Raw genomic sequence first — 23,908 nt, 5'->3', positions numbered from 1 at the left:
ATTCCACCGCAGAAGAAATCGCATGCGGCTGCGTTTCCGCTTGCGGATTTTGCCGCGATTTTGCATGCGATTTCGCATGGCAAGGAGCCAGGCGAATTTAACCATGTCACTGCCTGAGTAAAGCTCCATAGCAAACCATGCGAAATCGCGGAGAAATCCGCATGACAAAGCCGCATGCGATTTCCCTATTAAATGCATTAGCGGCGATTCGCCCGCATTCCTCCCGCACGCGAAATATGACGGCTCTGCCGTGCAGATTTCTGCCGCACCGAAAAACGCTCCCGCCGCCGCACAAGTGGAAACAGCCTCATCCACTTACTTTGACTATGCGAATCTGCATGCAGTTGCCCGCATGCGGATTCGCTATAGTGGAAACGAGCCCTAAAAGAATCCTCAGACTGCTACTAAGAAATAACATTAAAGAGGAGCTGTTAGGTATAAGGTCTCAGAGAAAATAAACACATATATCAGTAGCTAAAGATTGGCTGTACTTACATTACATATGCATTTCACTGTCCACGTTTGGATTTCACAGAATTTGTATATAGTATATGCAGAGATAGATGCTCCTGACAGCTCATGGCAGGCTCCATGTTTTTCTGTCAAATGTGTCGTCATGTCCTGCCTGCTTCCTGATCACAGATAAGCTCCTACTTGAACAACACAGTGTGCAGTGAATATTAATGAGCCATGTGGCTAGGAACAATAGCTGACTCCTGCAGAGTACTCTGCCCCGAGATTTATCAGTGCTACACAGCTAGACTGATTACAAGCTTCTGTAACGTCTCATTAGCAGCCGAGGGGAGGGCCCCAGAATGCTTTGCAGTTTAGCTGCGGCTTGCGTCTTTATGGGTCTATAACAGACTTGCTGATAAGCACACTTCAAAGGTAACTGAAATTTTTATCTTCACTAATGGCTTTTGAGCTTCCTTCTAAACTGTTTAACACAGGAGAATGAGGTTTAAATTAGCTTCTGCAGCCTGACAGTTACTCTTTAAAGCACCTTACACACACAAGATGAAATGTGGGCAATAACAAACTCCTCCGCATTGAATCTAGTGTGTGTGTATGGCTGCCCCCGACCTATCTCGCACGCTCGACCAATGATCTGTCTTGACAAATTCATTACGACCTAGAGCATCCTCTTCCCTCTTCACCCCCCCCCCCCCCCTGCTCACCAGGTTCCTGCTTGATGACATACACATGCTGCTTTGTTGGCCCTGTGACCCCTTGCTTAACAAGATTACATGTCACTAGCCTGCAAGCTAGGGACAGGTCTATCGACCTCGGCTCTGCATTGTTGCCCGAGGAATCAGGTATTCGTACTCACCAGGGCGACATTGACCAGCTACAGACCCTTATCCAGCAAACCAACCCCGCCATTGCCACATAGCACCATACCCTTTGCTCACTCCACTGTCTACCCATAAAACCGAGAGTCCTCTTCCTGATTGGCCTATAGACATTCAAATCTTTACACAATAAGGTCCCTAGATACCTGAAGGATTTGTTGCAACTGCATCACCCCTCCCACAATCTTGGATCAAAATGATCTAATAACTTGGTCACCCTAAGGCCTCTTGCACACTGCACGCATTTCCGATTTCTCTTTTTAATCGGTTTTTACATCCAATTCAGATTTTTAATCTTTACTGCATGCTGCGTTTTTTTTTTTAATCAGTTTTTCTGTTGAATGTATTCAGGGATAATCGGAATTGAAAATCGGAAACTGAATCAGAATCTGAAAACTGATTTGCAGAGTGCAGGGAGCCTTTAAGCTACGTACACACATGCGACAACGATCGTTCGTTGTCAGCGATGAACGAACTTTTAATTGACGAAAGCACGACCTAAGTAAAGTTAGTTTTAAAAGGTGTGTAACGATCACATCATTAGAACGAACGTTACATCACGTAAAAGCACCTGTTGCGCCTGCGCAAAAAAATGAAAAGTTCCATGGAGAAATAGTGAAATGCGCATGTCAAGCCTAGTACGAACGACCGTTTCCAACGATGTACTACTTTTGCAAACGATCGTCGTTGGGAAAAATCCGCCAAGCTAGATCGTTTGTTTTTAACGATCTAGCTCGTTCGTCGTTAGACTTAATGGTCGTTGTCTGCTTTTTTTTAAACGATCGTCGTTTGAAACGATCGGGGAAAGATCGTTTCAAACGACTATAGTCGCATGTGTGTACGCACCTTTAGAGTCCACCTTAGAACCTTTTGGAGCAAGAGACTTCTGTTATGCTCTCTCTAACTCCTTGCCACACCCACTCAGGACATCTCCATCCCTGGAAACATTTAATTCCAAACTTAAAAGCCACCTGTTATAAATACTTTTCTCTGTAACACAAATATTTTCTGTGTAACACAGTCCACCCTGCAACTATGTATTGAGACGTATCTCTGCACTTTAAACCCTATGGGAGAAAAAATGTTTGCATATTTTATTGTTTATTATGTAATAAAGCAAGTGCATTACATTTGTCTATGCTGCCTACTGTGCTTCAGACACCGTAGCCCATATTCAATGCACTTTTTCTCCTAGGAAATTATTTTTCATCTTCTCTTTAAAGGATACGTCGAGGTGAAAAAAACAAACAAGATCTACTGTACTTACCTGGGGCTTCCACCAGCCCCTGTCGGCCGATCTGTCCCTCACCACAGCACCGATGTCCCGGGATCCCCTCTGTTAGAGATGCCGACCTCGCAAGGTCAGGATCTTCTGTGTGATCACGGTTACGCGTCCTGGAGTGTTCTGAACGTATCCTTTAAGGGCTCTTTAACACTACATGCGATTCAGATTTGGGATTTTGATGCGATTTTACATGCGATTCTGATTCCAGTAAAAATCTGAATCACAATTTGGAATCGGAATTGCGATTTGCAGTGTAAAAGAAGCCTTTCAGCACTCTGCAATTGAAAAGTACCAAAACGTAGGTGTAAAAGTGTGAAAAATATTCAGTATTTTTTTTGATCCTAGTGATTAAAAAAGGCATTTTAAGGGTGAACATGTCACCTAGGAGAAAACTCAGGAGAAAAAGTCAATTTATGGACCGATGGGTACAGTATATCAAAGCTGGGATGACTGGTGAAACGCTGAGATATAAGAAAAATCCTGGTCACTTAATTTGCAGTGACAGTGCCCAGGAGGAGTAGCTGTGCTTGTCACATTATGCATATATTAAACATTTGTCAGATATCACAATGGACTTATAATGTCCAGGCTAATGCTGGAATGATTTTCAGCAAACCATATTATTATTTAACCACTTTACCCCCGCGCGTACGTATTTCTCCGCCCCTTTTTCCATCCTTTAAAAACCAGGGACGGAGAAACACGTACTTTCCGCGTTCCCGACGCTGCCCGCGCTCCCGCTCGTAAACACGCCGCCCGCCGCTAGTAAAACCGCCGCCGCCCGCTCGCCCAGAGATCAATGAACGGGAAAATCCATTCCCGTTCGTTGATCTAAGCCCCGCAATGATCAGCTGCTCTCCTATGGGCAGCGCGATCATTGTGAGAAAAAACTCACGTTTCCAGCCTCCTTATTCTTCCTCCAAGCTTCCGGAAGGAAGCTTGGAGGTCGCATTAAAACAAAAAGTTACTGTGGCCATCTTGTGGCCAAATAGTAAACTACACCCTACACATTTTTCACATACAAATAAATGACTTTTACACATAAAATTAACTCATTACCTCCCACACTCCCCATTTTTTTTTTTTGTAATTAAAAAAAAAATTAAAAAATTTACAATTAAAAAAAATACATAAATAGTTACCTTAGGGACTGAACTTTTTAAATATTTATGTCAAGAGGGTATAACACTGTTACTTTATAAACTATGGGCTTGTAATTAGGGATGGACGCAAAACTGAAAAAAATACACCTTTATTTCCAAATAAAATATTGGCGCCAAACATTGTGATAGGGACATAATTTAAATGGTTTTATAACCGGGACAAAAGGGCAAATACGTTTCATGGGTTTTAATTACAGTAGCATGCATTATTTAAAAACTATAATGGCCGAAAACTGTAAAATAATTATTTTTTTCCCCACATTTTTCCTATTTTCCCATTAAAACACATTTAGAAAAAAATAATTCTTGGCATAATGTCCCACCTAAAGAAAGCCTAATTGGTGGCGAAAAAAACAAGATATAGTTCATTTCATTGCGATAAGTAATAATAAAGTTATAGACGAATGAATGGAAGGAGCGCTGAAAGGTGAAAATTGCTCTGGTGCTCAGGGGGTAAAACCCCTCAGTGGTGAAGTGGTTAATATATAGCACTGAACTCTTCTGCAGCGCTTTACATGGTATATAGTCTAGTTACTAATTCTCCCTCACAGGGGCTCACAATCTAATCCCTGTCAGTCATATGTCCATCGTAGGCTAGGGCTAATTTCAGGGGGAAGCCAATTAACTTATCTGTATGGTTTTGGGATGTGGGGGGAAACTGGAGTGCCTGGAGGAAACTCACACAGACACAGGGAGAACATACAAACTCCTTGCAGATAGTGCCCTGGCTGGGATTTGAACCAGGGACCCAGTGCTGCAAAGTGAGAGTGCTAACCACTACATCACTATGTTGGCCAATAGCCAGCTATAAATATGATTAGGTATATTCCCAAATCGTAATTTCAGTTAAATCTATTAACCTCTAAATATATTTCAGCCCTATTATAATTGTTTAAAAAAGCACCATGTATAGTTTCAACACCGTACACACAAAAGAAAAGAATTGCTGGTCATCACACTGGATCACTAGATCATTTATTTATTTAAAAACAAACTGCTTCCTGCCTGTGATACCTGGTAATAATGTACATGAACGGCTAGGGAAATTTACATAAGCATGATTTGAATGTGTTAATTTACATGGTGCCGACAGCAACTGGCAATGTGCAGGGTGCTGTGGTAGCCCTCTGTTCTCTGTACATTGCTACAGTATGCTAGGCATATAAGTGATTGTTTTGTGTCTGGTCTTGCCAAGGAGGACAAGCTGAAGGACTGAAAATTTTAAAGCTTTGTAAATCGGATTCCATATTTAGGCATCAGTATACTGTGTGAATGACTATGCTCGAGGGGCCAGTTGATCACACACTCCCTCCATTTACTCGGCTGGCTTGTATGGAACAGTTTGCCTTTTGTATTATTTGTGTTATGTGCTTTTCTTTATAAGCGGTGTATTTCTGTTTTCCGCCAGTCCAGCTACCTCCTGTTCAGATAAACTTTAAGGCCTCTTGTTAGAAAATGTTCCAACGCAGACTAATGCACAGCAATGCAACGTCTGTGCGACATTCACAGTGTACACGTTGCGTTGTGTGCAATATTTAGAAAGTGAGGCATACTGTGCATTTAGCAATGCATTTGCTGTGTTATGTGTGTTGCACATGCTCAGTAATGTATTATTATTTTTTTTAAATGTAACGCATGCGCCGTTTTCGTTCCATCAGTATGAGACGAAAACGGAGCACCAAGAGACACATAACGTAGTACAAAATAATGTCCAATTTTATAACCTACATGCGCTGCGTTAGGGGCACGTTATGCTACCTTAACGTCGCATCAAACGCAACGTCTTAGTGTGAAAGAGCCCTAAATGGAAACTTTCAATACAGCTTTTATCTACTTGCCACACCTGTGGTTCCTATACATAGTGGATGTCATTGCTTGACCTCTGCTGGTAATTCGGCATCCAAGGCGCAGTACACTTATGCATTACTACCCAATGATGTCAGCCCTACAACTGCAGTTGCTTCTAGAAGTTGACTAGTTGTGGCAGTAGTAAGATATTCCTTTGTGCTTTTTATGCCACAGTAAAAGGAGCAGATAGGAGCCTTTTGTATCAGAATATATACAGTGGTGTGAAAAACCTATTTGCCCCTTCCTGATTTCTTATTCTTTTGCATGTTTGTCACACTTAAATGATTCTGCTCATTAAAAAACGTTAACTATTAGTCAAAGATAACATAATTGAACACAAAATGCAGTTTTAAATGATGGTTTTTATTATTTAGTGAGAAAAAAAACTCCAAATCTACATGGCCCTGTGTGAAAAAGTGATTGCCCCCCTTGTTAAAAAAAAAACTTAACTGTGGTTTATCACACCTGATTTCAATTTCTGTAGTCACCCCCAGGCCTGATTACTGCCACACCTGTTTCAATCAAGAAATCACTTAAATAGGAGCTATCTGACACAGAGAAGTAGACCAAAAGCACCTCAAAAGCTAGACATCATGCCAAGATCCAAAGAAATTCAGGAACAAATGAGAACAAAAGTACTGTAATTGAGATCTATCAGTCTGGTAGAGGTTATAAAGCTATTTCTAAAGCTTTGGGACTCCAGCGAACCACAGGTGTGGCCGGCCGACCAAAATTACCCCAAGAGCGCTGAGAAAACTAATCCGAGAGGCCACAAAAGACCCCAGGACAACATCTAAAGAACTGCAGGCCTCACTTGCCTCAATTAAGGTCAGTGTTCACGACGACTCCATAAGAGACTGGGCAAAAATGGCCTGCATGGCAGATATCCAAGGCGCAAACCACTTTTAAGCAAAAAGAACATCAAGGCTCGTCTCAATTTTGCTAAAAAAAAATCTCAATGATTGCCAAGACTTTTGGTAAAATACCTTGTGGACCGACGAGACAAAAGTTGAACTTTTTGGAAGGTGCGTGTCCCGTTACATCTGTCGTAGAAGTAACACAGCATTTCAGCAAAAGAACATCATACCAACAGTAAAATATGGTGGTGGTAGTGTGATGGTCTGGGGTTGTTTTGCTGCTTCAGGACCTGGAAGACTTGCTGTGATAGATGGAACCATGAATTCTACTGTCTACCAAAAAATTCTGAAGGAGAATGTCCGGCCATCTGTTCGTCAACTCAAGCTGAAGCGATCTTGGGTGCTGCAGCAGGACAATGACCCAAAAAGCACCAGCAAATCCACCTCTGAATGGCTGAAGAAAAACAAAATGAAGACTTTGGAGTGGCCTAGTCAAAGTCCTGACCTGAATCCTATTGAGATGTTGTGGCATGACTTTAAAAAGGCAGTTCATGCTAGAAAACCCTCAAATAAAGCTGAATTACAACAATTCTGCAAAGATGAGTGGGCCAAAATTCCTCCAGAGCGCTATAAAAGACTCGTTGCAAGTTATCACAAACGCTTGATTGCAGTTATTGCTGCTAAGGGTGGCCCAACCAGTTATTAGGTTCAAGGGGCAATTTCTTTTTAACACTGGGCCATGTAGGTTTTGAGGGTTTTTTTCTCACTAAATAATAACCATCATTTAAAACTGCATCTTGTGTTCAATTATGTTATCTTTGACTAATAGTTAACGGTTTTTGATGAGCAGAATCATTTAAGTCTGACAAACATGCAAAAGAATAAGAAATCAGGAAGGGGGCAAATAGTTTTTCACACCACTGTATAATTTTATTCTTTATAGACAAAATCTATTGGCAGGTAAAACAATGTGGACATATTTATGACATTCTGCTTTTTCCATAAAAGTCCTTATGCACTTTTCGCTCCATCTCTTCCTCCCCCATATCCTCTGCCTGTGCCCTGCTTGACAAAAAATAAATCTATCCCATACCAATCTAGCGTTACAATTTCTATTCACATCAATAAATCCTTCTCCAAAACCAAAGATTGGATGGATAATACACCACAAGTAGACCATTTCTCCATACTTCAGGTGTTCCTGTATCAGACACGAAGCCTTTTCCTATGGACATCAGCAGTGTGCTTGCAGCAACTTCCGGCCTTGTTTTTTTACTAGCTTGGCCAGTTGGGAATGTTGGAATTCCATTATTCCACAACCTTTAATACAGCGATTTATTGTAAATTCTTAGCTTTTCTGAGGTGGCAAGAAACATTTGTATAACAAAGTAGTTAAGAAAAGGTATTTTGATATATCTGAGTGGCTGTATATTGCCCCTCACTCCCAATTTTACAGTTGAAGTCAAAGGTGTGTTGCCTACATTTAAAGGACAACTGTAGTGATAAGAATATGGATGCTGCCATATTTATTTCTTTTTAAGCAATACTAGTTGCTTGGTCGCTCTTCTGGTCTATTTTGCTGCAGTAGTGTAAGAATCGCACACCTGAAACAAGCTAATCTTGTCAGATCTCACAATGCCAGAAACACCTGATCTGCTCCATGCTTGTTCAGGGTCTATAGCTAAAAGTATTAGAAGCAAAGGTTTAGCAGAATAGCCAGGCAACTGGTATTGCTTGAAAGGAAATGAATATGGCCAGCTCCATATACCTCTCGTTACAGTAGTCCATGGGTAGGGAACCTATGGCTCAGAAGCCAGATGTGGCTCTTTTGAGGGCTACATCTGGCTCACAGACAAATCAGTAGGGGTTGATTCACTAAGCTACACTGCTCAAGCAGTGTGGCAGCGCAAGTAAAATTTTTAAAGTAGTGCACGCTACTGCTGTAGCATGCACTTCTAACTTACTCATAACATGCGCTACCCTAAAACGAACAGCTGCTCCAATTGTCCCACTCTGGACCCTGTCATCAGGTCCAGTGACTTTGTAAAACGAGATCTCCGCACTTTGATTGGCCCAATAGGCTGCCTGTCACTTGACAGGAAGCCTATTGGGCCAAAGTGCGGGGATCTCGTCCCCCAAGTCAGCTAGTACAAGCTTTTAGTCGGTGTTTCCCGTCTGGTTCTCTGGGAAATTGCTGTTGCTGAAACCCTAGAGAACCTGAAGACTTGTTTGACACTTCCGCTGCCCAGGGGATCAACTTTATACACGTCACCATGGCAACAGGGGCGTGAGCTCTACTGTCCCAGTTTGAAACCTATTGTATGGCTCTCACAGAATTACATTTTAAAATATGTGGCGTTTATGGCTCTTATCAGCCAAAAAGATTCCTGACTCCTGCAGTAGTCCTTTAAGCTAGCCATACACATCAATCTCCATGTGATAAATGTCAGAATATAAATCAGGTATTTAAAATATTTTATAATGGGCAAACACTGACTAAATCATTTATACATCATTTATTGTAAAAATTAAAGAGAACCCGAGGTGGGTTTGAAGAATATTATCTGCATACAGCGGCTGGATCTGCCTATACAGCCCAGCCTCTGCTGCTATCCCAAACCCTCCTAAGGTCCCCTTGCCCTCTGCAATCCCTCATAAATCACAGCCACGCTGCTGACAAACAGCTTGTCAGAGCTGGCTGTGTTTATCTCTAGAGTGTCAGTCTGCTGCTCTCCCCGCCTCCTGCAGAACTCCGGTCCCCGCCTGCATCCCTTCCCTCCCTGCTGATTGGAGGGAAGGGACGGGGGCAGGGACCAGAGCTATGCAGGAGGCGGGGGAGCAGCTGAGACTGACACTACAGATGTAAATACAGCCTCACAGCACGGCTGTGATTTATGAGGGATAGCAGAGTGCAGGGGGACCTTAGTGGGGTTTGGAATAGCAACAGAGGCTGGGCTGTATAGGCAGATCCAGCCTCTGTATGCAGATAACATTCTTTAAACACACCTCGGGTTCTCTTTAAGCACTTTTTTTATTACATTATTTTCACTGGAGTTCCTCTTTAAATCTCCCAACAATTTGTTATTCCTACATAATATATAGTGTGTGTGTGTGTGTGTGTGTGTGTATATATAATATTATTATAACAAAAACATTTTTTTACTTTGAGCTAAATCCTTTGGATTGCCTCACAGACTTATCTTAAAACAAGTTGCTGCCCACAAATTGGCTATTGGTTTGAGCTTACAGCTTTGTAAAGGCCTCTCCATGACATTATATCGAATAAATAAAATCCGTGCTTTATAATAACAATGCTAGTTCATCAAGCAGAAATGAGCACCCTGGTGGCCTTCTACTTCAGTGAATCATCACCATCACCAAGTAATGAAAAGGCTTAGCAGCCTATGAGTACCCGCACTACAAAGCAATATATGGCTCAGTAATCAATCCCACAGGAGGTCCTCAGTCTTTATTGGTATAAAATCACACCCTTATGGAGCTGTCAGGTCGTGGTATCACATGAAGTTGTGGCCAGTACACTCCATCCATATCGTTAGGTTAAGACAAAGTATAACAAATGCTCTAAGTGTAAACCGTTTTTAATTTCACGTAAATCGTCAAGCACAACATAAAATAGATAAAACTCTCATACTTTGCATAGTAGCTCACATCCTATAGCCTAGATAACCCCACAAGTATCATGCGCTCTACAACACAGCTTGGACAAGTAAACACAATGGTGCCATTCGTCTCCTTTCCGACTAGTTTCACCGACTGGCATCAACAGGGGATTCTCCGCTTTTATTTACATTTGAGCGAAAAGTGTACAGTCCAAAATTATTCATACCATTCTCAATAATCAATTCCGTGATTGGGATGGCACGCTGCAATCATAATTATATCTAAAGTAACTGCATGCGATGCGATTTATCAAACATTCGGATAGGTTTCACAGGACAATTTGGTTTTCAATTTCCACCAATTGCTGGATTGCAAGAAAATATTGTTCACTAATGACCGTAGCCCGTTTAAAAACTGGCTAGGTCTGTCGCAGCTCATTGCATGCCCACCACACACTCACTTGCGCGCGCTCACGCACACACCTCCCCTTCCTGGCCCCTGCCGCGTCATTCCCCTAGCTCTCCTCAATGCGTTTTATTAGGTAGGAGGCACCCTCATTGACTTGGCCAAATGCCAATGCAGGAAAAATGCCATATGTACTGTTCTCTTTTAAGTCGGCTTCATACTGCATACTGGCAGCAGTGGGATCATTGCTTTAGTATGCGTTAATCCCCGTCTGGCTTCGATCCAAACAGGAAGGGACGCTCAATGGTGGTCACATCCTGTTTGGGAAATACAGAAGTGCGCGGAAGCATATTGTAAAAAAATGTGCACTGCACCGCTGCCATCCTTTTTTAAAATCCCTGCGTCCCCATAGACTTGCATGACTTCTGGTCCACCGCAGGTCGTCACAGAGGTCGCGCGGTAGCGTCTGTCTGCGCGGTAGATCGGCAACTTCCAGCGCACTGCATGCTGTATTAAAGCACCCGTAGGCTTTCATTAGCATAGCGGTGTGGTGCGGTAAAATGACCCACTGCACTGCGCCAGTGTGAAAGGGCCCTTGTGATCAGAAAATCACAATAACTCTAAAAATTGGATCAAAATGCAGCAAGTGGAAAAGGGCCCTAAAAGGGATGTGGATTTTTCAGTACACCCTTTTTAGTACTGCATTTTTTGTTGCTATTTCATCAATACTGGAAAAAATTATTTTTCTGGCTACTTTAGGGTCAGTGCCAATGCTATATTGTTTGTTTATGTATGCTGGAAGTCCTTACATATGTTAAGTTTAAGTTATGACTTTTCATTTGATGAGATGCAGATGTTATTTGTGCTTGTAAAAAGTGAACCATTTGGGCATCATTTTACAGAGTTCAGCTCAACCAAGATTACCGGTATATGGAATACATAGAATGTTTTGTTAAATTACTATGAACGCATCCAAATCTAGGCTAAGGCCTGGGTCACACCAAAACCCGCTAGCGGATCCGCAAAATGCTAGCAGATTTTTAAACGCTTTTTTTTTATTTTTCTGAGGCGTTTTGTGGATTGCTGCTGCGGATTTCAGTGTAGTACATTTCATATATTGTTACAGTAAAGCTGTTACTGAACAGCTTCTGTAACAAAACCTCCTAGCAAACCGCTCTGATGTGGTGTTTTTCAGAGCGGTTTGCGTTCTTCCTATACTTAACATTGAGGCAGAAACGCCTCCGCAATCCAAAAAATGCCTCACCCTGGGAGTATGCGTTTCAGCAGAACTCCTCCCGCTCTGGTGTGAACCACCCCATTGAGATACATTAACCAAGCGTATCCGCAGCCGCAAGCGGCTGTGAAAACGCCAAAAAACCCGCTCTGTGTGCACCAGCCCTAAAATCATCTTTGGGCCAGTGCACACCAAAAACCTCTAGCAGATCTGCTAACGCTAGAGGTTTTTGAAGCAGATTTTCAGAGCGATTCTAGGCATGTTTAGGGCCCATTCACACTAGAGCGTTTTGCTGGCGATTTCGGCTCTTTAAAGCGCCAGTGCTATAAAACCCTATGGGTCTGTTCGTACTTGGGCGATTTGCGTTAATCGCTGGCGATTAACGCAAATCGCCAAACGCGTAGCATGCAACATTTTCAGGTGATTTCCCGGCGATCGCGTTTCACTGCTATAGAAGCGCTAAATGCGATCGCGGAAAAATCGCCACAGTATCCAGTGACTTTTCCGCGTGTAATTGCAGAAACCTCACTCCCGCAAAATGTTTTGCACTTTTAAGTGTGAATGGGGCATTAGAGAGGTTTTCTAAACATACCTAGTGTTTTTGGGAGCTTTTTTGTGTAGCAGATTTCAAATATTGTTACAGTAAAGCTGTTACTAAACAGCTTATGTACCAAAAACGCCTAGAAAACTGCTCTAATCTAGGGGTTTCAGAGCAGTTTCCCACTTTCCTATACTTTAACATTGAGGCAGAAACGCCTCAACGCTAAAAAATGCTGCAGCCCCCGAGTTTGCGTCTGTGGAAAAAACGAACCACTCTGGTGTGTGCACCATCCCATTCACTTTCATTAGCCAAGCGGTTTAAAAAACTCTCCAGAACCGCTCTAGTGTCCACCAGCCCTTTTAAAAGGGCATCCGCTTTCTTTGCAGATATGTGTGAAAATGAAAAGACCCCCTTTGTGGACCACATTTTAGTCTGTATTTTTGTATGCTACATGGATCTAGCCAGTTTAGAAGAAGGAATTCCAAACAGTATGGTGGTACTTGTCGCAGTATTTATCTCTCCATGATTGTAGCATGCATAAATCCTTGTGCTTGAATGGAATGCATCAGATCCTAATTGTTTTGTGAATGCACACTTTGGCCCCTGTACCGATGCAAATGTTGAAACCATAAGGGCCTATTTCCACTGGGTTTCGTGTTTTGTTTTGTTTTTCCGAATCTGATGCGACATCCGTGCTGTTGCTGTGTTTTTTGTTTTTTTTTGGGGGGGAGGGAGTGCCAATAGCCACATGCCACGTCCGGCATGCTCCTGGCACACATTACACCTGCTGCTGCATTGCCCTGCTCCTGCTGCCTGTGCAGCTCCCACCACCAGGCCAGGGTGCCAAAGGCCACTGATACCACCTATATTTAACCCAAAACACAATTGCTGCGTAATATTTTGGAGGTGTCTTTGCTGAAAACTGTCATGTCCCAGTTGTGCGGTTGGACACAATGTGGGCTGCACGACCACTGTCTGGAATCTAGGCCTAATGTTAATTGACAGACCCTTTTTTGGGGGGGGGGGATTTTAAGTCCCCATATCATCAATTAGTGTTCCCCTTTACAAAATAATGATGCTACATGCCTCATATACCCTAAAAACGTTTTTAAAGCAATTGAAAGGCCACTTCCGGTTTTCTATCCAGATATCCGAATTCGCCGGATACTGAGGTTGGATATCCGATTCGGATCGAAAAATTTTGAACTCTGATATCCGACCCGGATCTGATATCGGGGTATCCGGATTCGAATTGGATTGGGATTTTAAAAAGGGGTATCCGAGCAGCACTACTCTGCAGCTAAAAATGAGGCTTGGGTAAGAAAAACAAAGTTCTGATACTGTGGAACTGTTAAAGAAACACAATGCCTTTTTAGTGCTGCTGAGTAGATTTTTAGTCTGGAGGTTAACTTTAAATAGTGTAAGCAAGGAATTTTATTGAACATCAAACAATGTGTTTCATGAACAATCTCTTCTCCTTAGGTATAAATGCCTGTAATTAATAGTGCATAACATCAACACATGTAACAGAGATCCAGTATTGGTAAATAAGTACATGTTTCTCAAACTGGCATACAACTCAAGTAAACAATTGTAAAATATGTATTCCATAGTGCAAGATCAACATCCCATAGCAATGAATTGAAGTCCTGTAACTATCGCTTCTTTTGTCATAATTTTTGTATTCTACACATATCTGAAAGCTTGCATTATGAAACCTTTTTAAGTTATACATTTAAAAGATGTACTATTTCTACATTATTCATTTTTTTTTTTCTACCTAATTTTCTTTAGACACCTTTTTCTTTTGCTGTATTTGTGTATGAATACTCTACATACAGAAACGTTTGCCATGTTCTTCAGCTGTCTATATATATCTTTGTATACATTGTACTGAAGCTGATGAATGTTCAGTCCTATGTAGCAGAGGCTTGTAGGTGTGTAGGTAGGAAACGTATATGATTCATCAATAAGTCATCACTTTAGTGTGGTGTGCATTCTTATGTTCTTATTTTATGAACTCGACCCCCAAGAAATGTTTTACATTGTGACGGGTAAATTTTGTTTCTTAAAATAAGCAGTGATTTGCCAGAAACAAATGAGTTTGGAAAGTAACATGGTGGAAAATACCCTCTGTGTGCACATATATGCTTATGCTATAAATTTTGAGCACATTAACTTATTTAGAGACATGTGACATTAGCCAACACACTCTCTCTCTCTCTCTCTCTGTGTGTGTGATAGGTATCTGTTTGTTTGTGCATAATACAGCCAATCTTAAGAAAACTATGGATTTAATGTTTTCTCACTATAATAAATATCATAATTTCACCTAGAGGTAACTGTAAGATCTTGGAAAAGCTTGGCTTTTTATTTAATTAGTCTCTGGCTGTTGCCCTAGAGCTAATGTATCACACATTGTGAAATCACCATTATTTAGCAGCCGTGCTCCATTGAAACACAGTGCAGAAATACAGCAGCAGCGTCTGGAAAATGGAAGCATGGTTGTTTGGCTTTGCAGTAACCTTGAATTGCTTAGGAGAAACATGAAAATCCAGGGCTGGCATGGAGTGCTCCCCCTGTATAAGTCTGGTAAAAACAGGCTTGTTTCCATATGATGCTGTCGTCTAATAGCCGGGGACATTTTTTTTTTTCTCTCGGTAAGGATGCATATGATAACATCCTAAGCTGTGCTGATGGGTGTTGCTGTTCGCTGGCTCTGAGCACTGTGTCTTTTGAGGGGAGGGGGAAGCACAGGAAATCTGAGAAATGAGAAACACCTAATGCATGGAAATTTCTCACATCTTCACATGAAAATGCTTCATCCTAATGCTGGATGTTAAAGCAATCTGCATTTTTAACAAACATACGCTGGAATATTTGTGCACTGAAGGATTTCTGATTTTTATATACTGATATTAATCAGTGGAAATAGTGCCTGGCGACAGCAAGGAAGAAATTACATTTATCCTGTTTACAAGCACCCTGCCAGCTTTTTCAGTTAGTAAAGACCTGATGCTTTATCTAGCTCGTTCATTCTTGAGCTGGAAACACCCCTGTGCTTGAAAGAAATGGTACTTCCTGCTTTCATAAACAGTCATGTGTATAGTTCAGCCAGGCCTGATGCCTCTGGAGCTTTCTTTTTCTGAAAAGCACCAGTGAATTGATTTCTTTCTTTTTTTTATTTCCATTTTTTTTTTCTCTTTTCCTTTTTGTGGATGCCACAAATCCAGTGGCTTCTTCTGCCTCAGGAACGATTAAGCCTCAAACGCTTGACTGTACATTTTTATATTGTTTGGCAAGTCAAGACACAGCAGACAGTCCTGGTGGTGAATATTTTCTGATTTTTCCAGAAACCAAGCAGAAGATTGAGCTGCTGATGTCAGTTAACTCTGAGAAGTCGTCCTCTTCAGAAAGGTACATATGCATCGTTGGCATGAACGAGTGATGTAGCGAGCTGGGGACCGACACCTCGGTTCCCTGTAGAGTTCATCATTCTAGTGTTGAGCATTTAGTTATTTAAGGTGTATGTTTTTTTGTGTGTTTATTCCAAGGTGTATATTGATTGGAGCTGACCAGACAGGCATCTGCAGCATGCCAATGCAAGTTCAGCATTGTATTCCTGCAAATAATGATTTACAGAATATATTATTCCATGTATGAGAAGTGATTGTGTTGACTCCTTCACCTGCAGTGGAGATGGTTGTACAAAACCGAATGCCTTTGCAAAATGATTGTAATCTGTACAAGACAGAACATATAACAGACTGCAGTCCTGTTTGTTATCTATATAAGATTTTTTTTTTTTAACGTATGCAGTGATTTCTGTCACATATGCTGGAACTATTTGCATTTTCTATCACGTATGTGATAAATATTTTTCTGCTGAAAGACATTCCTCTGTAGGCATTTGATAAATCATGACCCATTATACAGTTTACAGTTCCTGCGATCACACAATTTCTGAGTTGCACACATTTTGTAGGTGTGCAAGTATAGTCACGCTTTCATACTAATATCTTCCCCCCTCACATGCACCATCCATCAAGATTGAGAAATTCTTTAACTGTTTAAATTAGAGGAAGGCAGAACAATGAACCTGCTCCCTGAAATATGTAAACATTTTTATAGTAAGCAAAATGGAGGGTAAAGGACATGTAGGTCAGAGTAGACGTGCAGATATAAATGTATTTAATATGTGCAACAGGTACGTTTGCTGTCAGTTTTGTAGTGACTCTGGCTGTAACTAGGACATGACAAATAGGACTTTACAAATTTCTGCTCCAGAGAAATTGCTTTTTGATTACAGCACTGAGCTGCTAATCAAGTGACAGACAACAAAGAAACCAGAAGACAGCAATGTATCAATTGTTTATCATTATTTATGATGCAGATGTGCATCTCAAAGCACCATAGTTCACATGTACATTTTAGAGGATAGCCATGGATAATAGTTCACTTGTACATTTTAGTGGATAGTCATGGACTTCATAATGTAAACTGCAAAAGATTATTTTTTTTCACAGTTTTTTTTCTATTTAGGCTGGATTCACAGTGGTCACTTGCATAACGCACGCATTCTAATGCACTAAAATGAGTGTGAACTGCAATGGAGACTGGACCATAGACTTCCTGCATGCAGCGAGTTAGAAAAATGCGATCAGTTATGACCCTTTACTGTGAACAGGCCCATAGGATTGTATGGGCAGTGAATTGACATAATTATTTATTCTGCAATACAACTGCGCACTGTGAACCTAGCCTTAGCGAAATAGGGCTAGTTCACAGTGGTCAGTTGTGTTGCAAAATAATTCTGCATGTCAACTCACTTCCCATACAATTCTATGGGCCTGTTCACAGCACAAAATTGTAAAGGATCGTGTTATTCTAATATGCTGCATGCAGGCTTTGTATAAAGTCTATGCCTAGTCTCCATTGTAGTTCGCACTCATTGCAACTCGTGCGTTATGCAACTGACCACTGTGACCCTAGCCCTTACTACTATATTTTTTTATTGGTGACATACATTTATTGTATTTATTTAGAACTGACACATTATACAGTACAGAGTATGTACAATCATTCACACTTGTCCGTGACCCCAGAGGAGCTCACAGTCCAACAACTGTGTCTGACAAACTAGGGCCATATGCGTGAGAGATCATTTAGCCTGCTGGTATGGTTGTGTCATGTTAGATGTAGCTCACACAAACATTAGGAGAGAATTCCCATTTCTTGCAGAGAATAGCTCTTGCGGTGAAGACCCTCGCAGAAGTGCTAGCCAGCCAGGCACAGGCACTATTAGGGGCACAACTGGAGTAGAAGCTGTTGAATGTATGGCATTCCTTACTCTAGCTGGACATTGGCATTACATGGTTGTTACCATGCAAAACACAGTTCATCAGCAAACTACAGGTGTTTGTGAACATGTATGCTCAGCCTGTCTGAGCAGAAGTAATTTCTGTAGAAGTGGGAGAAGTCAGTATACTTCCCACTGTACGGATGTACAGTATTGATCAGGCAGGAAAATGCAGCATGGAGAGTTGCTACATCCCAGTCTTGGACACAGCTCACACAAACATTGGTTTGTTGCCCAGACCATCTTCGAGACATTGGATCTCTTATTTCCCCAGCTTTTAGGAAAGGATCATCTGTCTAGCATGCTCTTTTCCCATCTTGGGGGTTGGAGATTATTGGAGGGCCTAGTTCAGCTCCAGTAGCTCAGTTCCTGGATTGGAGCTGAACTAGGCCACAGTGGCCGAAATCTCTGTAAGTGGAAATTCTAGGTAGAAACTTCAGTTTAGTTTTTGATGGGCATTGGAGGGCTAACTGATATCTGTACTTATTGTGAATAAAGTTATGCTTTCATGTATTAACACAAAACATCAGTATCAAAGCCTGTGGAAACGAGTATGGCAATTACATTTTTTTTTCTCTCAGCATGGGTCTATTTTAGACAAGAGAATGGTGGTAAAATGAAGAGGAGACCACCATGAACAGTTAAACAAGGCTGCACATTATCCCAAAATAATTTTGGGGCCGACTTACTAACAAAATTCCTGTCCTGAGATTAGCAAAAAACACGGTGATGTGGGGGTTTGTTAAAGAGACTCTGCAACAACATTTTCAGCCTTATTTCTTGTATCCTATAAGTTCCTTTACCTGTTTTAATGAGGTCTGGATATTACTGCAGCCTTTTCTAGTTACACTGTTTCTGTAATATATCTAATCTTCTTTTCTTTGTCGAGCCAGGGAGGAATGTGCTGCCTCTGCTGTGATAGGGAGAAGTTATGCACGCCCCCTTCACTCCCCATGCAGGCTCTATGTGCTTTGTTTACTACTCAGACAGAGCTCTCTGAGGGGGAAAGGAGCTGCCTGTCTCATGCTGAGAACTGTGAGAATCCCAGACTGGAGTGCAGATAATTCTCGATTTAATAAAAAAAACTTGTAGTATACTGTATATATACAAACCTCTCTTCCTGGTTAGCAGCCATGTTTTTGTTTGTAAACACTGCCTAAAACCGGCGATTAAAAGCCAGGATCGCGGCAAAACTGCAAAGAGGGGCCCAGGAGAACATAATGAATAGAATGGTATGCTTTTTACTGTAAGAATTTGAGAGTACAGATTCTCTTTTTAAAATAAATTGCTGCTATTTGGCAGATGGCAAGGGTAGTTGCAATTTGCAGCTTTTGCCTGGAGTCTTACTCCGTAAACATTTTTACACAGCTTCATGTTCACTAGAGCTAGCTTGCTAGGCTGTATTGGACTTTAAGGGCCCTTTTCCACTAGCGGCGTTTGCGATGCTGAATCGCAAAAACGCAAACCGCTAGCGATTTTACAATCGCTACGGTTTGCTTTTTAACATGGGAATCGCGGTAGGTCATTTCCACTACCGCGATTCGTTTTTGCGGGGAACGCGAACGCGCGGCGGAGCGATAATTGCCGCGATTTTGCTATGCAGTGCATAGCATAGCAAAATCGCGGCCGCAAACGTCGGGGGAATCGCCGGTTTTGCGATTCAGCAATCGCTAGCGTTCAGCGTGAACGCTAGCGATTGCAGGTGGAAAAGGGCCCTAAGTATCATCAAATTTTCAAACATAATGTCCCATCATGGTTGCAGATGAGGTGTCTTTTTAAAATACAAATACCTGAAAGGGAACCCGAGGTGAGAGGAATATGGAGGATGCCATATTTATTTCTTTTTAAACAAATCTAATTGCCTGGCAGTCATCTAATACTCTAATAAGTCTCTAATACTTTTAGCTACAGACCCTGAACAAGCAAGATCAGGTACAGGACTCAGCTGACTCAGATTTTACTTGATTTGCCATTAGCTTGTTCCAGGGTTTTGACTCTGACACTACTTATGCCAGAAGAGCAACAGGGCTGCCGGACAACTGGCATTGTTTACAAGAAAATAAAATGGCTGCCTCCATATCCCTCTTACCTCGGGTTTCCTTTAAAGAGGAACTGTAAACCCTGAGTTACATTCTGAAATGTATCACCGGTGGCAACATCTTTAATCCTGTCAAGTGATCTCTGTGAATTGTTTGTTTCAAAATTGATTGTGTTGGAGGGTTCAGAAACAATAGAAAATAATGTCTGTCCTCGCTGAATGTTCTAGAACAAGAATTCCGCAAAGCTAAACAGCCTAGGCTAAGCATCACTGGGAGAGTGGGGCTGTGTAAAAATATACAGCAAGGTATAGGAAGTATTTCTGATGCTGAAACCAGGAAAATTACCATAAAAGTGGATCCTGATTAATTTACTGCCCTCTACTATATTTCACTACAGTGCCTCTTTAATTTCAAGCTGATGGCACAAGCAAGGTATTTGCTGCTCTCCTTTTCTCACTGCAACCTCCCAGCAGAGGAGGTAGGTGCCATGTCCCAGAATAACACGGCTGCATGTGGCAGGAAGGGGCCAGGGGTTTGTGGAGAATGCCTGAATTGTAAGTTGGGCTAATAGATATAAGCAGTAAATACTACATAATTATTATATGCTGTGTAATTTGCTCTGTGTTGTATTGTTAGCATGACAAATGACTTGTCCATGTTTAGTAGCTCATTGCTGTTTACATGATGTGGTTTCTATAATTATGTAGAAACCTGCAGTAACTAAACCAAACTTACATACACAGGAAACAAGCAAGCCAAAAGAAGAAGGATGATGTTTAACATTGTTGCCAACAATTTTTTTTTTTTTTTTTTTTTTAGAGCAATTTTGATACGGCTGACCTTATCAGTTGTGCACAGATTCTGTTGCAATTAACAATATTTTAGCTCTTGTGTTCTAGTATGATTGTTTGTATAGTTTGTTGCCATTGTAATAAGTTTTGAATCATGTGCAGGTTAAAGTAAGTTAATTTATTAAAGGAGTTATCAGGCAAAAATAGCCCAAATGGGCTTTACTGAAGCACCGCTGTCAATCACAGCCACATGGGCCTTGGCGAACTGTGCAGGTGCAGTAAGGCCGACCCAGCGGTCGGCCTGAATAAGGAGGCCGTGACAGTGGCGGGGAGCGGAGTGGTCGGCGTGGGACAGTCGGCTGCAAGGGGCTGGAGAAAGCCCCAGGTGTGTAAAGCCCATTTGGGCTATTTTTGCCTGATAACTCCTTTAAGCTAAATGTGAAGTGGGATCAAAGCTATTAAACTGATTGTGTAGATAAGCCATAGTGCTTACAAGCAGCCCTAACATCACTTTCCTTGTCCTTAGAGAGAATCTGTACTCTAAAATTCTTACAATAAAAAGCATACCATTCTATTCATTATGTTCTCCTGGGCCCCTCTTTGCTGTTTCTGCCACTCCCTGCTGCAATCCTGGCTTGTAATTGCCATTTTTAGGCAGTGTTTACAAACAAGACATGGCTTCTAACTAGAGTGTGATAGGCCTGAGAGTAGCTCAGTCTCTGACTCATACAGAGCTTGGAGAGGGTGTGTATAGCTTCTGCCAATGACAAGCAGTGCAGCACATTCCACACATTCCAGCCTCAGCCGACAGAAGAGAGAAGATTAGATCATATAACAGAGATAACACAGCCACTGTTAAACTAGAAAAGGCTGCAGAAACACAGACCACATTAGAACAGGTATAGGAACTTATAGGATAGAAGAAATAAGGCTGAAAATTTTGTTACAGAGTCCCTTTAACCTTCCTGGCGTAACCCCGAACGTAGTTCGGGGTAAGCCGCGCAGGAGGTTTTCTCAGGCCATGCTGGGCCGATTTGCTTAATTTTTTTTTTTTTTTTTTTTGCTGAACGCAGCTAGCATTTTGCTAGCTGCGTCAGCACACCGATCGCCGCCGCCTCGCGCTCGATCGTCGCTATCCGTCGCGCGCGCGCCCCCCCCCCCAGACCCCGTGCGCTGCCTGGCCAATCAGTGCCGGGCAGCGCTGAGGGGTGGATCGGGACTCCCAATGACGTCACGACGTCGGTGACCTCATCCCGCACCGTCGCCATGGCGACGGGGGAAGCCCTCTAGGAAATCCAGTTCTTTGAACGGGATTTCCTGATCGAAGCGGGCGGGGGGATGCCGCTGAGCAGCGGCTATCATGTAGCGAGCCTTGGGCTCGCTACATGATTTAAAAAAAAAAAAAAAAAACTGCTGCGCTGCCTCCTGGCGGAAATCATTAGACCGCCAGGAGGGTTAAAGAGAACCTGTATCCGCCGGTACCGGGTCCCGTACTTTCGGCCAGTCGGCGGAAGCACGCGGCCAATTTTCCGCATCACAGGTGCTCCCTCCATATCCTTACGCGTGTGGCACCACACTACGCAGCCGCATGTGTAAGGGTATGGAGGGAGACCTTGTGTATGTGGAAAAATGGTCGCGTCCGCCGGAAATGACGGGACCCGGTACCGGTGATAGAGGAAGCGGAGGACGGCGGCGTGGGAGCGATCCAGGCTTATGGGGTTTGAGGAAGCCCCAGGTATGTATAAAAGCTTTTTAATTTTTTTGTACTCTGTTCGTGTCTGGTTCCCTTTAAAGATACCCAGAGATGAGAGATATTATTATTATTAATAAATATATTAATACATATATATATATATATATATATATATATATATATATATATATATATATATATATATATATATACATATATATATATATATATATATATATATATATATATATATATATATATATATATATATATTATTTTTATTTTTTTTTATACTTACCTGGGGCTTCCTCCAGCCCCATAAGCATGGATGCGTCCCTCGCCATCCTCCTCAGCGACGCCGTTCAACTGAAATCATCCCCGGTAAGCGGCTCAGTGACGTCAGCAGTGGACCTTCTGCGCAAGTGCAGAAGGCCCCGACTGACGTCGCTCAATCAGACTGAGTCCGACTGAGCCGCATACCGAGGGTTGACTGCTGCTGAATGGCGACAGCGAGGGACACATCCATGCTTATGGGCCTGGAGGAAGCCACGGGTAAGTAAAAATACAGCAATTCTCTGATTTCTGGGTCTCTTTAATAAACTCCGGATTGGACTGGAATTGAACTTCATTGGATTGAACTTCATCCTAAATCAGTAGCCGAAACCTCCTTTGCCAGGACCTTTTCTCAAATAGATCATCAGAGGGCACTCTGGCTGATATTGTGGTGAAACTTTTCCCACAGTGTGCTGCAAGGGCCATGGCCCTGACAGTTTGCTGTCTATAAACCTTGTTGCATTGTGGGAAATAACAGCCGTTTCCAACTGCCATGCAAGCAGTATCTCCCTCTGTGCATAGAACTTTAAGTAAATGAACAGTCTGTAGAGATCAACTGGCAGTACTAAAGATGTCACAACCTGTGATAAACTTCAGAATGTAAATCAGGGAGAGGAGAGATTTTACAATGGACAAACAATGACTAAATAATTTATAAATATTATGACGTTATTTTCACTACAGTTCCTCTGTAACTGTAATATCATGTTGCGAATGCCATGGAAAACCTGACTGACCCTGCACATGGTGGACCTAAACTTTTCTCTCCAGCGATGCCCAGGTAGTAATATAAAACCTTACTACTATCACTCAACTTCTTATGCTTGCTTGCTGCTAAGTCATTTACACTAAGCAAAGCAGGTGACCCAGCCATTGGTTTTCCTGTCATACTGACTGCATTCTTTAAACTGAATTGGACAGCACACTGAAATGTGTGCAAAAGTGTGATCTCCCACTACAGCACAAATAATTGGTGGTAACATCTTACGGTATATGAATTATCTGATGCTTCTATGTATCTGGTGCTGTGTAATACATAGAATTGCAAGCAAACCCTACGTCTAAACAGAATTCTGCTTTAAGCTACATGTAAGGGTCCTTTCACACTGAATCCAATGGATTCCGTCACAACAGACAATATCCCAATGCAAAGCAATGATATTTTTATGGTAGGTTCACATAGGGTGCAGTGGGTCCCATTGAAGTGCTCAGTATGCTGTGCGCTTTTATAGGGGCAGTGAAATATACTTTCATTCTACTGTTTGGTCGCACCACACGTCTCATGTGATGCAACGTTTTGGCACTGTTGCAATAGTATTGCAGTGTGCACAGTGGGAAAGGACTCTAATAGTTTCAATGTGACCTGAACTGGCTAGATATATTTAAC

The 23,908-nt window shown here is 42.0% G+C and overlaps 1 protein-coding gene across 12 annotated transcripts in view; it reads left to right on the top strand.

Annotated features, from left to right (window-relative positions):
* The window catches only part of SRPK2 (SRSF protein kinase 2), a 212,137-nt gene that overhangs the window by 76,451 nt on the left and 111,778 nt on the right, over positions 1 to 23,908 (top strand). For 9 of the 12 annotated variants that reach the window (XM_068276250.1, XM_068276257.1, XM_068276256.1 and 6 more), the window contains exon 3: positions 2,576 to 2,713. The exons of 1 other annotated variant lie outside the window; for it this stretch is intronic. In XM_068276250.1, coding sequence (XP_068132351.1) covers positions 2,576 to 2,713 — 138 coding nt within the window. Of the gene's footprint in view, positions 1 to 2,575; positions 2,714 to 15,037; positions 15,724 to 23,908 lie in introns of those variants that run through there. 2 more of the 12 variants (XM_068276254.1, XM_068276253.1) reach the window with 2 other exon arrangements.

Source organism: Hyperolius riggenbachi, chromosome 3, assembly GCF_040937935.1.
Source record: "Hyperolius riggenbachi isolate aHypRig1 chromosome 3, aHypRig1.pri, whole genome shotgun sequence".
Classification (NCBI taxonomy): Eukaryota; Metazoa; Chordata; class Amphibia; order Anura; family Hyperoliidae; genus Hyperolius; species Hyperolius riggenbachi.
Note: the sequence above shows the minus strand (reverse complement) of the source record. Positions and strands in the feature narration are given on the sequence as shown.